Below are 18,640 nucleotides of genomic sequence, written 5' to 3' on the forward strand. Positions count from 1 at the left end.
GAACTAGAAAGGATTTTTCCTATATTCTGTTTTTTGTTATGTTTTTATATATAAAGTGTATTTGTTTCAGCTTTTATATTAAATGTATAAAGTGTGACTGTTTTGTACTGGGTTTTAACAAATTTATTTTATACCAATTGCCTTAAAAATTAGTTAAAGCCCAATGCATCACCTCAATAGCAACTTAATTAAGTTTATACTGTGTTCTACAATCTATTTTATTTTATATTTTTGTTCATTTATATGTATATACATTTAAACAAAACATGGGTTCAATGAAATAAAGTGACACCAAAGAAGTTTTAACGTTTTTTATTTCTTAATCATAATAAAATTATTCAGTTTTTTTGACCTTTTGCTTTTTAGCTGGTTGGGGTCTTTGTGAGCGTAAAACTGCACTGGCTCTTCTTAGGGCAGCCTAAAATTAATGAATATCGGTAAAGAAATCATTTATACGACTGTTAATTTTATTACCTTTGTTAAGTCTGTACGGTATTTGTTACCTTCTAACAAAGTCTTCAGTTTGAACAAGGATCTTCTTGGTCCTGATTTGAAGGTCCTCTTTACCAAGTTTTGTCTTGGTTTACGCTAAAAGACAAATAGAACACCAATGAAGCACAATAAATTATAATTAAAGTATAATAGTACTAACTTGTTTCTTGGATTTCTTGTAAACAACAGTAAAGCCCTTCTTGTCTGGAGCGTCCACGATAGAAAGAGACTTCTTATGGACAAGTCCATTATATCTGTACGAGCTAAGATTGGTTAAGTTGTTGGATTCCTGAAATTAAACTGATGAGAACGTCTGTTAAATATAAATTTGAACAGCTTACAGTGCTGAACGGTTTGGAAATATTGCGCTTCTTAAGCAGGAAGGCATTATTATTGCGAATAATACTCCAAACTAGATGTGAAGACATTTTTGAATCTGTAAAAAGTAAAAAATGTGAGTATATTGAGGTTATAGTTGAAAACGTGTAAGCAATTTAATAATTTAATTATTAACAAACAATTTCAGCCAAAATGGGCTGAGTTCGTAAAAATATGTATATCTGTATCAAATACTTCGTTAAAAACATCTTTTATTATAATTTATTAATCAAAAAAGTTTAAAAACAACTTACCTTTCTCAAAAATTCAATAAAAAAGATGGCGGAATTGACACAATTGACAGAAGTTTATATGACCATAGAGTGGGATGTGGATATATTAAATTATCATATATCTTTGATCATATATAAATATTTTCTATGATATTTGTTTACTATTGCTGTAATGCTGTACAACACTCTGCACAACATGGGTAAAGGTGTGGATCCGGTGGCTGACCTTGAAGGCCATATTTGCAGCATTTGATCATCGATACTACGCAAGCGCACATCGTCGATGTTGCCAAATTGCAGTTTATTTTCGAATTATTTGCAGTTGAATTTTTTTTTTGAATGTTAATCAATAATAATACAAATTCTATAATTAATTTTATAATTTCAGATTTATCTTGATATCCAAAATTAAGGTAAGAAGGATAATGAAGATTGTGAAATGAAAGTATTATGAATATATAAAATTGTACGTAATAATAACAGAGATATGGAAGTGGTTGAATAATAATAACATTTATTTATATATTTACATTAGAATTAAAAATTATCATTTACGGATTTTTTCTAATGGTTTTAAACTTATTAGAATTATTTTATTTCTTTCAAGTTATTTAATTTCTAGTTATTTACAGGCAACAATAGTTTTCATTATATTATGTATATTGATGTTTTGAAATATTACCATGACGAGTCTTATAGAACAATACACGTCAATGGGAGATAGAGGTAACATATTTTACCTATAATGTTACTAATATAATATACTTTGATTGTAATGTTTGTATCATATAATTTCTTAAAAATATCAAGTTAGTGGATTAATAGCAATTTTAGACATATATTTTATCGAAGAGTGTTGATAAGACTAAAATAAGCTTTATGTTTTATCTTTTTCTCTTTAGAAGGGAGATGGTTTGTATCGTAGAATACATTACAGTATTTAATATCGTGTACTTTGATATTCTTTTCTTAATTTACTGCAATTTCTTGTTTCCTATAATGCCAAATCTTGACAATATGGTGAAGGTTGAGTTTTGATCTTATTAGTTTTATACCTGTGTTTATACAAGACCAAATTAAGACTTAGTTTGTGATTTATATTAAGATCTTTCTTATAATATTTATTATGTCTTAATCTTATGCTTTGTCTGGAAAATAAATGTTAAAATATCTTAATTTTGCATATCCTATTCCATCCTTCCATTAGGAAAAATATGGTTTATAAATCATATTATAGCTAAGAAAATCACATAAATTAGGTGTAAGAATAGAGAAATCTTAAAGTAGCAGAAAACCTATTATGAACATGACATGGAGCTACAGCATTTAAAAATTAAAAAAAAGGAAAAACTTGGACATATAATTTCCCGAATTTTTAATAAAGCCCTTTTTAAACGTAGCATAATAATCTAGAGCAATTAGATTAATTATAGGAATCTAGAGTTTTATTTCTATTTAATTTTATTGACTATGAAAATACATAATAAGCGTTCACGTGTTGTGCGAAATATTAAAATAATATATAAATCCTTGATATAAATAATATACCGCGTACTATGATTGAAAAAAAAATAGCGTCAGCGATGACTATGAAATGAAGATCGCTGTCATTTTATATGGGAAATGTCCTCAATCGTCATTTCCCAGCCAACTGGACGCCGTTTTTTCGATCATACGGTATATATTGACAAAAAACACTGAAAAACACATATTTGTTTTCTACTGAAAATAATTCCAAAATAACTTACAATCTGGCAACATCGAAGATGTGCGCATGCGTAGTGTCTGTGGCTATATGCAGCAGAAACTCGTTTCAAGGTCAGCCACCGGATCCACACCATTACCCAACATGTTTATTTTTGTTGTTGTCTTTCCTTGGTTGTCTTTGCCCAACCCAAGGATACTATAGAGATAAGGATAGTTCGATTCCTATCTTCCTGCACTGTCAGCTTTTTTACGTCATCTGGGGACCGAGTTGAAGTTGGCGCTAAAGACAGTGACAGTTATTTTTGCATTTGAGGGACGAGCGCACAGTGCGTTGGAAGATAAATTTAGCGGGACAAAAGCGTTTGGTTAGAAATAAGCCAAAAAATGTGTACTGTCAGAATAAATAGTAGACATTCCAGTTGATATAAAAATGCATAAATATTCTTTGTATTTCGATACATTTTTATCAAACAAATTTGGTCGTTTTCTGCTCAGCACGGCAGAGATCATACGAAAACAAAATATTTACAAAGTGCTTATACATTTTATTCCAAAGCCAAATTATGTTGAAGATTGCCAATGGTATGTACTTTTCTACTGTACGTATATTATTTGTTAAAATCCTTCGTGCCTTTGTTCTGCAGATATCAAACTTTCACTTTTTTCAAATATCGATATATTGGGTCTTATGTATAAAAGTTAAGCAAATGCTTTTACTTAAATTTCTTGAAATAGACTTATACAATTTGTAAACAACCAACAAAGATAGTTCTATAGAAAAAGCAATTGCTTCTCTTTATTCATCAGGCCCATTGAATGATGTAGATCTTTTGAGTTACCAATAGTTACCAACACAGGTAGTCACAGTCACAGGGAGTTCAAGCTTAACAGGTGAATGCCCAAAAAGTTTCATTTCAATCGGATAGTATAAAAACAAAACAACTCCATCAAAAGGCACTGAGTTTAAAAAATTGTCTTAGGTACTTACTATATATGAATTTACAATTACCGAGTGTTAAAATTAAAATATCTATCTTAATTATTATTTTTAAAATAAAATATAATTTTTTAAAATAAAATATTGAGGGTATTACCAGATTACAAAGTAATTAAAAAATAACTGCTAAAGAGTTTTTTGTAAGTATTTCACCTGATATCATAATTTTATGTATTTGGCAATAGTTTACAATACGGTTTTTGTGTGTCATGTACGAATAATATCATAGTTTTATTATCTTGTATTTATTTATTAATAAATTAAGTTGTTAATAAATAAATAAATTTAACCATATAGTTGCTATATATTAGACCATTTGCTACGTTCTTAGATTTTAAATCCCAAACATTGCTCTTGAGATTTTGTCCCGCTAGAATAACCATCCGCCGCACTGTGGAGCGTTGGTCCCTGCGTGACGTAGCATTCCACGGCGACTACGACAGCGGCGATTTGACGCGATCGAACAGTCCTTTTGGAATCAAATACGTTTAAATTAATAACGGTAATTTAAACGTATTTGTTTAGAATTAGTCTTCTTATTCAAAGGAATATATACAGTCCTTGGTCTTTGAAATAAATCAAGAGGATAGAGTCCAAATTACAATCTATGGTTATTAGACAAAAATAAACAAGTACAGCACAAGTCTGGCACGAGTACAGCAAAAGTAAATAATAATTATTATATAAGTATATTTTTTCTTTATGCTCCTAAAATATAGTCATATTTTTAGTGTCTAGACTGTCTAGGGCCTGAACTATGGCCTGAATGTATTGGACTCGTATTTGACTGCTGAACCAAAATATCGATGTTTTTAAAATATCGATAATGTCGCCCAAAACTATCTTAAAGAAATGACGTAAATGAACGAACAAAGCTCAGACGAACGTGTAGAAGCTTTTGATTTTGACGTTAACGTCGTTAATTTCAATACTTGAAGTACTCTTTGTTTTTAATTGAACATTGAATAATGGATAATTTAAAAAACGTTTTACAGTCAGTAAGAGAAGATGATTTTATTGAGTATTTTCTGTTTCCACGTATCGATTCAAATCTGGAAGAAGAACAGGAACATATCTTAAATGTTCTTTTAGAAAAAGCGACTAGTGTTATTGAAAAATACACCCAAAACTATTTATGGCATAAAGACGAGTTTAAGTTAGTTATTAGAACTAGTAATAGTAATTTTCTGACTCATATCGATGGAAAGGAAGGTAGTAAAATATTTTACAGTACCACTTGTAAGATGTAAGTACATACCATTTCTTTTTTCTAGATTATTTACCACCACATTTATATGGAGTTTCCCATTATGGAGATAATATTGAAGATGAATGGTTCATAGTATTTCTACTTAATGAAATAACTAAGCAGCTTCCAGATATCATAGCTAAAGTTTATGATATTGATGGAGAATTTCTTTTAATAGAAGCAGCAGACTTCTTACCATCCTGGGCCAATCCGGACTGTTGTACTAATAGGGTAAGTTTAATTTTAGTTTCTGATAAATAAGTGTAATGTTAATGACCTTCCTAGACAGTGTTATTGATTTAGTTTTTCTAAAGGTTAAGTATCCTTTTGCATGTTCAGAGAGTTTGATATATTGGCTTAATGGATTAAAAGAGAGTTTAACAACCTTCTTAATTTTGTTTTTTGATTATATACTGTTAAGATTATTAAGAGATCCAAAAAATCTATATGTTATTTACATTAATTTTTTTATTTTATTTTAAGGTTTATATTAAAGATGGAAACATACATTTACTTCAACCTTCAGACATTGATCATCCTGATATATCAGTTGATGAAGCTTTACAAGAGATTTGGTCCCATTCCTCTGGTACAGTTGCTGACTCAGATATTCAGAATTCAATAAAAAATAAACTTAGCATCTTCCCAGGAAATCTAAAAGATAGTTTTCATCATACTAAAATCTATGTACCTACAGCAGTTGCTGCCATCCTTAAACAAAACCCGATGCTAATTAGTGCTGCTGTACAGGCCTTTTGTAATAGAGATTCCATAGATATGAAAGCTTGCCGTGCCATGAAATATTTCCCTCCAGAGCAAAGAGTCGCAACAAGAGTGAAATTCACTAAATGCCAGTACGCAATGCTGTCTCACAGTAAATATATTCCAGATAGGAAAATAGGATGGAACCTGCCTCCAGCCAACAACCAGGATTACAAACAGCAAATTTTAGGAGTAAAAGTAGCCTGTGGTTTTGAAATTCTCATTTCGCAGGCCAAGCCCAGCAAAGATGTTGAAGGAGAGCGAGCTTGGGAACAGTATTTTAAGACTTTAAAAGAAAAAGGATATTTTAATGGACTTTTAGAGGGTTCCAAAGACTACAATAACCTTCTAAATAAGGCCAAAGAGTATTACATTGAGCACAGGGATTCTATGCATTATAACCCACCAATCGGTCAAGAAATCTTAATGCTTTTGAGGAACACAGATGTAAATTTTGAAAAACTGCAAGAGGAATCACAAAATTTGGCCCAGGATGATGACGATTCTTGGTTAAGTATTAGTCCGGAGGAACTTGACAAAATGTTGCAGGAAAAATATGGACAGAAGAAAATATTTAAGGTGGATGAATCAACAGAACCGGATAGTTTTGCTCAGAAAATTAACAGTTTCTTAAACCACGTTTCGACAGTTGATGGGGCCGAATTTCCTGATAATAGTGACAAGGAAAGTCCTGTTAGACCTCCCAGAAGCAAAAAGGGTAGTAAAAAAGGAGTTTCGTTTGCTTCAGAGAATGGATCTCCTGCAGTGAATGTTGACAATCAGAACGAAGTAATTTTCGATCCAAATTCTTTTGCCAGTGCCATAGAGAACATTCTCAATTTAGTTATACCAGAAGATAATTCATGGGACTTGGACTCCGACTCTGAAATGAGTGAATACGAAAACGACGATTTCGTGAAAAATGCTAATATGAACTCTGACGATGCCAACAAGGAAAAATCGAAAATGATATCTTACATGGAACAAATGGACTTAGAACTAGCCGGTACGACGATCGGTCAGAGTTTTGAAAAAAGACACGCATCAAAGGATTCCGGTTTCGAAGATGTAGAGAAACCTGTCGATGTAGATGCGAATGCATTGAAAAATCTTTTGGAGAGTTACAGATCTCAACTGGGTGAGGCTGGACCTTCCAGTAATATATTGGGTTCCATGGGCGTACACATGGATCCCAAAAAATAATTTTTCATCAGAAAAATAAATATTTTGATCTCTTTATATGGAGTGACTTCAAGGGTATTATAATGCTAATGTGTTAAGTTATTTAGAATTTTATACATAGAGTAAGTTGAAATGTATTGTAAAGGTATCAACCTTAATAATTGTCCAGGGTAGGAATAAATATACAGGATGTGCCAAAAAGCTTGTAACAAACGGGAAAATTTTTATTGAGTTTTTTAAAAAAGTTTATGTTAAGTTTCTTGAGTTTTCCGCAGCTTACAGATTGTCCCAAATAAATAGAGAATATCAAAGTTGTATTTTTTAAATAACTGTATATTATTACATTTTTAGTTTCTACGATTAAAATAAAGGTAAATTTAACTAAGATTTACAGCACTTTAACCGTTTTTGAAATATTTACGTTTTTCTGAAAATACTGTAACAATTTTAATGCTTCATTTCTCTATGCTTATTTAAGTTTTTAAAACCAAATATTGTATTGCAGTTTTTTATTTCTTAAATTTTGTGTTGCAATAATAAAAATTATACTGCCTTATTACGGCATTATATTGAGCATCAAATTGCGCAACTTTACCTCCATTTAACCGATCCTGTATCTCTTACGGTTTCCGAAATCCCAGTGATGAGCGTCGAATTCGAGCCACCCTGTACAAATATTCCGTTTAAAAAAATAAACTGTTATTTTTTATTTATTTGGGACACTCTGTACAGCTGGTTCCAATAAAATTGAATACGATTTAAAACATATTTTTATTATTTCGGGCAGTATATTCTATGATACCAGTCCCCCATTTCTCTACTCATGTCATGCTGACGTTCTGAAAAATTTATCTGCCACTTTGTCAAAAGCAAAGTTGTTTTATACAATGTCACAATAACCTTAAAATGTCAAAATCCTTGATACATAAATATACACTGCCCAAATGTTCGAAAAAAATGTGTAAAGAGTCGTATTCATTTTTTTTGGAACCAGCTGTACCTTTTGAAAATAATTTTAAATTGTAGCTTCAATAGTTCTCCTACGATACCCAAACCATCACTCACAAGTTCTAAAAGTCTAATCATTTGGCTACAATACTCCTTGTCGAAGAAGTGAATAATCCTGTATATGCCAAAATGATTATTTTTCTTACTATACATGCTGAAGAATAGTCATATCAACTTTTTCAAGAACTCAAAAATCCATTTGATCCGAATTTTTTGCACACCCTGTATAGAAAGAAACTAGATTTCCTGTTTCAATGTTCTCTTCAACGTTATCTGTATTGCCATGTGCCTTATGATCGAAAAAAAAGGTGCCACAGTTCACAGGTCTTTGTCAGTTATTAAAAATTGACATAAAAATATGAAAAATTTATATTTAATTTTGAAAAAATAAAGCTTCTGGGCACACATCTATTCTCAAAAATACTATTTAATTATTTAGCTTCAGTGAAATTACCATGGACGCCGTTTTTTCGATCATCTTGGCATTTAATGTTTGCCAAAATACTGAATATTTTGTTTCATGTATTTTAATCTAACGTTTCCGAGAAAGTATTTTAAGAAAGCTGGCTCTTTGATACATCTTTTACTGAACTTTTACTATGCTCTTTGGAACAGCATGCGGGCCGTCTGGCTGCCGATACACGAAGAAGATCCTATTTTTTTATTTAGTCCGTTAAATTCTAATATTGAATATAAATCGAATAAGTCTCCATAGCGTTTTATTTTCGTTTATATTCTGATAGTAAAGTATTAAATATTTGTTTTTTTATTATTTTATACTATCAGAATATAAACGAAAAAAAAATAAAAAAAATATACTCCGAGTCGGACTCGAACTCAGACTCCTCGCTTCATAGGCGGGACCTCCGCGCGCTGCGCTATGGAGACTTGTTCGATTTATATTCAATACTAGAATTTAAAGGACTAATAAAAAATATAGGATCTTCTTTCAATGCGCAGTAGTGAACGTTTACCGGCAGCCAGACGGACCGGCCCGCACGGTGTTCCAGAGAGCATAGGAAAAGATATATCAAAGAGCCATATTTCTTAAAATACTTGTTTTCCCGACGTTGCTTGCTCTCGTACTATTTCCTGACGCTTATATTTTTTATGTTTCAATATAACTTAAACCTGAGTATCTTAAAAACATTAGATCTGTATTTGTTGAATTTGAATTTAGTCGCTACTTACAAATTCATGCGTTTTACTGTTTTTTTTATAAATAAAAATAGGAATTTTGACTTATTTAATCATTTTCGTACTGGCGTTCTGCAAATTTTTAAAATTTGGTAAATATAGAGCCAAAAAGTATTTTTTTATTCTATAAAGATATACCTCAAATTTTAGCCTATCGGTTTCAAATTCATTGCAATAAATTAATCTATCTAGTCCCTAAAATAAAATATTTTCTTTTATACTTTTGTGTACCGTTACTGTATTTTTATGAAATAAAACTGCTTTTTTAAGTAATATTCCTTGTTTTATTTGAAATAAATATACAAAACAAATCTAATAAATTTAATCAAACAAAAGCTCCATTAAAAAAGCATAAATTAATTCTTAATTTTATATATTTGCACACGGTAAATTGTATAAAGTCGAGACAAAAGAAAAAACTGACTAATGTAAATCGATAAATTCTCATAGGGGTTTAAACCATTTTGGGAAATTTTCTGAACTCACTATCTTTCTTTCAAAGTTGTTTGGTGTATCGCTACTGGTGCTGGCACCATAATTTACGGGTGGCGTGTTATCAACTACTTCCATATATGAGTCGTCGTCGTCCGCAACATCCTGAGTAGCTCTTGTATTGTCTTGCCTAAAGGGGGTTGAAAAAAACTGGTTGGTTTTTCTATTTTTAAACAGATCATGTGTTTATTGTTTAAAACTGTTTTTATTGTTTTAAACACGAAACTAACTCCAAATTTCGGGATTATGTTTAAAACACTCCAGATTCCAGATCTTGTGAAAAATTAACAAGTTTCGTCTATTTTACCTATTTTATCCGACTGTATTCCGGAAATTTCATATGCATACAACATATTCTGCAGATAAAAAAAGTAAAAAAGTTCGTATAAATGTATGTCCTAAAATGCTTAGTTTCGGAGATACAGGGTGTAGAAGTTTCATTTTTATTTCATGGGCGCCACCTACATATTTTTTAACTGGTTTGAAGAGTATTAACGTTTCGTCTGTACCTGTATAAAACTACTGAGTAAAAAAATATACATTTACGACGTTTTTTACGTAAAAAATGTTCCTTGATAAAAACCGCTACGAGTAATGGTTTTCGAGATATTTGGAATAGAAATTATCAATACCTGTCATCATTGACATAAATTAAACATGTTGACTAAATAGTTATTAGACTCAAATCATAAATTTGAAATGTTTTTGTGCCAAATGTGCAACAGAAACTGTTTTATCATCATTTTTTGCAGAAAAATTTATGATTAATTTAAAAAAATAAAAATTCCCAAATTTATCTACTCAACGTGTTTATTTTTCGTCAATAATGACATGTATTTACTATTTCCATTCTAAATATCTTAAGAACGGTTGCTCGTAGCGATTTTTACAAAGAGATATTTTTTACGTAAAAAATCACAGAGATGTATATTTTTTCGCTCGGTAGTTTTATACAGGTACAGACAAAAAGTTATTACGCGTCCAAACAGTTAAAACACACGTAGGTGGCGCACTCTACTAGTGGGAGTCATATTGACATCAAAATCAAATTTCTCACGTCAAAAAACTCCCAGGCACCAATTTTTATCCAAATATTGACGTTACTTCAGAAATTATTTGGAAAAAATCGAAATAAAAATGAAACTTCTACACCCCCTGTATTTCCGAAACTAAGCATTTTAGGACATACATTTATACGAACTTTTTTACTTATTTTTATCTGCAAAATATACTGCCGAAGTTTCCGGAATACAGTTCGGACCACCCTGTATAGTATTTAAATAAACTTTTAATTAAAAAAAAAAAATAACTCAATCAAAAATGCTGTGGTAGAGTATTATAAAGTATGTTTCAAAAAATTAATTGCTTGCAGTGACTGCTTGAACCGAGAATAATAATTAATCGTGCAAGATGCCACGATCAGCTGACTTATTAGACGTTTCCCGTTTACCTATTTATTTCTTTTCAACATCAAGAACTTTGGTTTAATTACGGTATGTGTGTAATAAGAGGCGTTGAAAGATAAAAACGTTAAAATCTTGCAACACTGCTTTAAACTGAGGCATTTTTAATTAAACACCGTTAAAGTGAAAAAAATAGATGTAGGAAAAACAATAAATACTCCTATTACATATTTTAACGATTTTTATAGTGCAAAACTGCCAGAAACATTCATATTGTCTTATTTTTGGATAAAAATCCTTCAGCCCTTCAATCGACGAAATTTGACTGTAAAATCCTTCATAATGAGGAAAATCCTTCAATTCTGGCAACACTGCGTCCTACTATATACTCCGTCTACTTTATCTCCGTGGTCTGTATTTTAATGCATGCGACAGAGATAAATATAAATGACAGACAGAGAGACAAAATAAAAAGCGGCATACAGTATTGCCGGTTTTTACGTGAGTAGGCAGGCATATTATGTGTGAATAGGTAATAAACTTTCCACCTTTTTCTCTTCAACTTACAAGATCGCCATAGCGATTCACTTCTAGATATACCGGGTGTCTCAGTGGCCCACTCCTATATTTTTTTTATTTTTTCAGATAAAAAAAAACAAGATTTCGTACGTTCTTAGATAATGAAAGAGAGGGGACGCGTAATCGACATCTACGGCCAATATAATATTAGTATATTTTTTATTTAAAATCCGGTGAGTTTTTCGGAAAAACTCTTAAACATGTATATTTTATTTTGTTGTTTTACATATTTTAAGATTTTTAAAAAATTTATACAGTTTCATAAAATATGACCATTGATTCTGCTTAAACTGCTTGACGTTTAGCTGATTTTTGGCAAACGGATTGACTGTGGGGTGTAGAGGTTCGATAAGGGAGGGTTTCTCGAATCTCAAATTCCAAGAGGGTGAAAACGCCTCTCAAATATTACAATATTTGTTATTTAAAAAACGATTAGTCTTCCGGGAAAACGCTTGGACTGTTTTTTTACCTAGATAATTTGAAATTTTTTAAAAAATCATATATGCTGTTCCAAAAAGTTGGGTAATTGATTAACCACGATTCTGCTTAAACTGCTTGATGTAAAAAGATTATTTTTGGCAAACGGATTTTTCGAAAGTCAAATTCCAACGAGATGAAACTACCCCTCAAATATTACCAAGTTATATAATAATATCGCCATATTGTTTTTTCTCATGCTGACATAAATGTGGAAAATTTTATCCAGTTTTTATGTTAATGGAAATTCTTGCTTTGCTTTATCATCACCATTAATGATTAATTCGACGCGAACAAAGTCGCGGGTACATGCTAGTTAAATATAAAATTTACCTTATTCTAGCGGCAGCCAAACTAGCTACACTATTAGTCGTAACCATAGTTTGAAACTGTCTTTTCAAATAGCCATCTTTCCTTTCCTCTTTAATGCCAAAATATAATAGAGCTCCAGGAACACATCCCACCTCTATCAACCTACTTTCCTTCTTCAAAATACATATTGGTGGTGTAGAATCTATAAATTTCAAAATTAAATAACATATTTTATACAGGGTGTACCAAAAAATCGCAACAAATGCGAGATTTCTTAATATTGAGTTATTGTTGCAAACTTTTTGTTTTCGCACAACCTGTATAAAACGCTAGAAACTCCAACTCACAAATATAAAAATCCAAACTTGCATCTTCTAAATAGTCCCTAATAAAGTCTAAAACGTCCTGTACCGTTTCCGTTGGTTTAAAAGTACCCTGTATAACCGTTCTATCAGGAAACTGCACCCTTATAATTGTTTTCTTGTATCTACAAACAACATTCTTCACTAATTATTACATTTTAATAGTTTGTTACTGACTTGTTAAGTTGGCGCAATTGTTTTTTAGATTCCTCAAAGCTTCTCAATTGAGATGTCTTCAACATTTGATTTTCCATCTCAAATCTTTTTCTTTTGACATCTCTAAGAATCTTTTTAGCATCATCTATGGTAAGTTCGAAAAAATCATCTGGCAAGTCTTCACTTGGGACTGAATTTGCTGATTCTAAAGAAAATATCATTCCATTTCTTTTTCCACACTGAAAATAGGGGGAATTATTTAATGAAATAAAAATTTTAACTTTAATTATCCCTGACATACAAACAGAAATTCCTCCTCTATGCTTTTTTGAGGGATACACTGTGGAGTTACCGTATTAGCATCATCTACGTCCATGGATTGCGCTTCTTCCTTTTTTGGCTGTTTGTTTATAAATTTTTTCTTTTCTTTTTGAATTTCCTTGTTTGAACTAGTTTCTGGAGATTTTCTTTTTTCTTTAGCCAGCTTTAATATGTCTACTGTAGTGTTTTTGATATTTTTTTCAGGTTTAATACTGGTACCAGTATCTTCTCTATTTTCTGAATGAATTTATATATAAAAATATTTTAAGAGGACTATACAGGGTGAGTCGTAAATAAGTTCAAATATTTTTACGGGTAGTATATTTCGATCCCAGAAACACGATTATGAGTTTTTTTTCGCGAAATAATAATTTTGAAAATTTGGAATTTTTGGAAAAAAAATTTGGAATTGTTTTTAGTTAAAAAACTTATTTTCTTGATAATATGACAACATAGGTAGTAGATTAAATTTACGAGAAAGAAAACCCAGAAAAGATCCAGCGGTTCTCAAAATTTAAGCAAAAAATATTTTTTTTTGGAAATTTTCAAAGAAAATAAATAACCCGGTTATTTTGGACTTATTTGAGAAATGGTAAAGAGAAAATATGTTTCTTTTATCGAGATCTACCAGCCCTGAAAATATTTGCACTTATTTAAGACTCACCCTGTATAAGGCGATCCAGTGTGTCAAAAAAGCCTTCATAACAGGTTTCATATATAAAATTTTTAAACTTTTTTGCAATATGTGTCCAATAATAGATAACGTATGTTTTAACATTATTAATTATTATTAATATTAAGTTTTCTTTAAAATTAGTCCTACTAAAATATAATTTATATTTGCTTGATATACAGGGTGCTTCAAAAAATATGTGCTATCTCTAGTGGGGAGATTCTTCACGTTAAAATAAGATTTATTTCTTATATCAACATAGGTCAGATTCTGCTTTGTTTTGTAGTTAGAGGGGCCAATGTCTCTTTTTTTTATTTATTAATATTTTCTTAAAAGTGCTTTTAGCAATTCGAACAAAATTTTGAGAGAAAAAGTTACTATACAGGGTGGCGCACCTCATTCGCCTCGGTTGATTATACGAAAACGGAAAGATGGAGAAACAAAACATTTTATGGGTATATGTGGGGAGGCAATGTGCACAATTTAAAATTATTTTGAAATATACAGGGTGTTTCAGAACTAAGATCCATACCAAAGTTATATTTTTTCTTATGGAAGACCCGGTATTTTATTTCATTTTTGGATTCTTGGGCCCAAAAAAAGACATTTATTATAAGGGTTAAATATGTTTAAAATCATTGGTTTTTGAGATATTTAAAGATATTTAAATATGCATGCTACAAGAGAATTGATTATCAATACCCTGTACATTACTTTTCAGAATTAATTCTTGTGCTGAGTTTAAAAGCAAAGAAATAAACTTTACTGAAAAATGTTATTGCTGCCTTAAATTTATACAGGGGTACCAAAAAATAGTTATTTCTTATAAGGATTTATTTTACATAAAAACTTTGTTATTTCAAATGCAACACCCTGTATTTTTTTAAATAAATCGAAGCAGATTAAAATGCTCTTTCAAACTATATTAGGGTTTTCTATACCTATCTATCTCAGATTTTGAATAAAAAGCGATTTTTAAACAAAATGGCAATCAAGATGGCTGATATCGCCATGGCAATTTTCTAGTGACAGTTAGTAACTATTTTCAAAATCGACATTAGTTTATAGACTTTATTTAAATCTATACCAGTTTACTTTTATTTAATTGACCTTCAATAGTTTAATAAATAATATTTATTAATATGTATTTATTATTCTATCAAGAAAAACGAAGTAGTTCTTTGTTTTATTTTACGATAACTTGTAGATATATGAATTTTTTATAAAAGAGCCAATTACGGCAAATTCAATTTCTTCACTTCCAACGACAGGCCTAATAGGTTTTTTATAAACTACACTATCAATTCTGCGAAATAGGAAATAGGACTAATATATAACTAATAATAATTTTTCAAAGGAACGCTTATCAGGAAGATTCCTATTTATTATTATATTTGGATATATTTGAGCATTAGCTCCAACCAAGAAATAATATTCCTCACAAAACAAAATTACTAGTAACATATCCATTCGTTCCACCAGGAGATATAGCTTTATTTTTCTTCATAAAATAAAGAATACTTATTTATTAAACTATTGTGGGTAAATTTTAGTAAACTATTTAAATAATAATGTCCATACACTAATGTCGATTTTGAAAATAGTTACTAACTGTGCCACTAGAAAATTGCCATGGCGATATCAGACATCTTGATTGCCATTTTATTTAAAAATCGCTTTTTATTCAAAATCTGAGATAGATAGGTATAGGAAACCCTAATATAGTTTGAAAGAGCATTTGAATCTGCTTTGATTTATTTAAAAAAATACGGGGTGTTGCATTTGAGATAACAAGTTTTTATGTAAAATAGATCCGTAAAATAGATCACTACTTTTTGGTACCCCTGTATAAATTTAAGGAAATCAATAACATTTTTCAGTAAAGTTTATTTCTTTACCTTTAAACTCAGCACAAGAATTAATTCTGGAAAGTAATGTACAGGGTGTTGATAATCAATTCTCTTGTAGCATGTATATTTAAATATCTTCAAATATCTCAAAAACCAATGATTTTAAACATATAATAAATACCTTTTTTTGGGCCCAAGAATCCAAAAATGAAATAAAATACCGGGTGTTCTAATAGAAAAAAAAATAACTTTGGTATGAATCTTAGTTCTGAGACACACTGTGTATTTCAAAATAATTTTAAATTGTGCACATTGCCTCCCAACATATACCCATAAAATATTTTGTTTCTACATCTTTCCGTTTTCGTATAATCAACCGAGGCGAATGAGGTGCGCCACCCTGTATAAGTGGGACATTTTAATGCTAAAAAAGTGTCAATAGAGAACAACGGTATACGGTCGAGTCGGCCGCTGCTGGCACGTATACGTAGACGTAAAGAATCTTTGACGTGTATAAAAAATAAAAAATATAAGAAATGCGCATAAGTACGTAAACGTTTACGTGTTTGTAGGCCGACTCAAACGTATGCCGTTGTTCTCTAATATCACCAGGAACTTGCATATGGGATATCACTGGAATATTTTTCTAAAAAAAACTGTGAGCCACTGACTTCTTTCTCTCTTGCTAGCACAGTTGTGTAGTTTTTAATACCGTTTTTTAGTACCATTTAATTCCAATTAAAAGTTGTCTCTATTTTGTCGATTTATATTATTGTTATTATACAATAATAATTTTAATAATAAAATTTAATAATAAAATAAATTAAATAACTAATAATTTATTAATTTTATTAACTGTGATTAATAAAATGGCATTTATCTCATTAAGAAGATCGAAAACGATAAAATATCAAGATACAACTTTTAATCGGCATTAAACGGCCTACACGATTTTGCTAACAAAAGAAAAGAAGACAGTGGCGCACATGTTTTTTTACAAAAATATTCCAGTGATAAGCCATATGCACGTCCCTGGTGAATCTGTCAACACTTTTTTAATACTAAAATTTCTAATAGCAAGTTTTATCTAATAAGCGTTTGACAATAAAAGCGAACTACAAGAATAGTTGACATCTGAACTAATTTCACAAAGAATTTTTTTTAGCCAATTAATAAATATATTATATTGTGCTGGCGCATCTAAAAATAATAATTATAAAACAGAAAGTTGGTGAATAATCATCAATTTTGGAGATTAAAATAATTTATTAAAGCAGAGTTGGATATAAAAATGCCATCTAAAACAATTATTCAATGTCATTGGATAAAAACTATGTTCATTTATATTACAAGGTTTAGTACCATTTTAATTATTTGAAAAAATGCAACTTCTTATAATAATTAATTCTGAAAAGAATATTTAAAATATTTTCAATTAAAAATTATTTTTATACAAGTTAGTCTCGAATTTAGTACTTAATATAGCATTATAAAACACTTCCATTGAAAAAATATGAACAATAGAGATTTTTTCACTTAAAAACCACTTGATAATATGAGATTTTATGGCAAATACACAGTGACAAAACTTGACGCAGACAAAACCACAACATTACATTTAAAATATACAAATTTAAAACAAAGATATATTTGAACCACCCTGTACATCTATAAAATTCTTTTTGTAATGCCTGCATATCTATTATTTTACAGAGAAGTTTGCAGTGAATAGTTTGTATGTGAAATACAAAAGCTGATATGGAGTTTTTTGGATTACTTAAGAAAGAAAGCTTACCATTATTAGATCCTAATCTACTACCAACTCCATAATCATGTGATTTATCTTGAGCAGTTTCAGTTTTTTCAGGCACCGTTCCGTTTTTTGCTATATTCTCATTCTCCAACGGTTGAAACTTTCTTATATATGGTTTTTCTTCAACCGGTTTACTTGGTAGTGGTGCACTTACATTAGCTTGCTGATGAAGAGCATCTGGGTCTCTATTTAACACTCGTATCATAGCTCTTCCCCCTTCAAAATAAATTAGTGTCACTTGTTTAGGAGCTTTGTGATAAGTGTTATTCAACCTGTTAGTCCTAGACTTCTTAAAGTACAATTTTCCAATTCTTTGCCGTATATTTCTCTTCTTGTGTATATCACCACAGGATTTTTATCAGGAGTAGAATTCTCTGGACAAACTTGGTTTAAAATATTAAGCAGAGTATCATTCGGTCTAAACGTTTCCGTAATTCTCGAGCCGTTCTCTAAATTTACGGCTAAAGTTATATCACTTTCAATCCGGTTTTTTAGAGCCGTAGCAAGTTCTAATTGCGCGTTATTAGGTAAACCGGAAAAACGAAATGTAGCTGTTGTATCCAGGACTTTATTATGGTGTTTTATGTCGTATTCGATGGGATTAAACCCTTGCTTCTTGCAAACTTCCTCGATAATCTAAAATAGCGCCGTTAATAAAATGTTTTCAAATGATCAGGGAATCAACTTTACTTGCAAAATAGTCGTGTTTGGGGTACATTTCACAGTCTGCCTACGACCATTAGGCGTTAAAACTACTACACTAGATCCAGACATTTCTTCTCAATATATTTCGGGAATAGTAAGCGATATTTATTAAATATTTTTATCTCTCTTGTTTACAAAATTTGAGTATGTCACTGTGAAATTTGGGTTTTCTAACCTAACTTATTTTGACGTCTACCAAAAGTTTCCGAATAGAGAGTTCTCGTTCACTGTCCCGTAAGACATCGATAACGTTATTTAATAATAGACAACAGACAACAAGAATTATTTTAAA

General features: G+C 30.5%; 3 protein-coding genes across 3 annotated transcripts; 1 reads left to right on the top strand and 2 right to left on the bottom strand.

Moving 5' to 3' along the window:
* Nucleotides 1-296: 296 nt before the first annotated feature.
* On the bottom strand, nt 297-1,182 carry LOC115885982 (60S ribosomal protein L28). Its single transcript, XM_030905015.1, has 5 exons — nt 1,125-1,182; nt 834-928; nt 653-781; nt 475-588; nt 297-418 (listed from the first exon to the last, which is right to left on the bottom strand). Exons 2-5 carry the CDS (start codon nt 918-920, stop codon nt 335-337), a joined length of 414 nt encoding a protein of 137 aa, XP_030760875.1. The 5' UTR covers nt 921-928; nt 1,125-1,182; the 3' UTR covers nt 297-334.
* Nucleotides 1,183-4,583: 3,401 nt separating this feature from the next.
* On the top strand, nt 4,584-7,312 carry LOC115885957 (protein ecdysoneless). Its single transcript, XM_030904992.1, has 3 exons — nt 4,584-5,019; nt 5,082-5,287; nt 5,540-7,312. Exons 1-3 carry the CDS (start codon nt 4,776-4,778, stop codon nt 7,019-7,021), a joined length of 1,932 nt encoding a protein of 643 aa, XP_030760852.1. The 5' UTR covers nt 4,584-4,775; the 3' UTR covers nt 7,022-7,312.
* Nucleotides 7,313-9,512: 2,200 nt separating this feature from the next.
* Nucleotides 9,513-18,545, bottom strand: LOC115885947 (tether containing UBX domain for GLUT4). Its single transcript, XM_030904985.1, has 8 exons — nt 18,334-18,545; nt 17,916-18,279; nt 17,626-17,859; nt 13,288-13,544; nt 13,008-13,225; nt 12,816-12,955; nt 12,490-12,670; nt 9,513-9,827 (listed from the first exon to the last, which is right to left on the bottom strand). Exons 1-8 carry the CDS (start codon nt 18,415-18,417, stop codon nt 9,650-9,652), a joined length of 1,656 nt encoding a protein of 551 aa, XP_030760845.1. The 5' UTR covers nt 18,418-18,545; the 3' UTR covers nt 9,513-9,649.
* Nucleotides 18,546-18,640: the final 95 nt, after the last annotated feature.

The sequence above is a fragment of the Sitophilus oryzae genome, unplaced genomic scaffold (genome assembly GCF_002938485.1).
Source record: "Sitophilus oryzae breed Bouriz unplaced genomic scaffold, Soryzae_2.0 scaffold_465_pilon_pilon, whole genome shotgun sequence".
NCBI lineage: Eukaryota > Metazoa > Arthropoda > Insecta > Coleoptera > Curculionidae > Sitophilus > Sitophilus oryzae.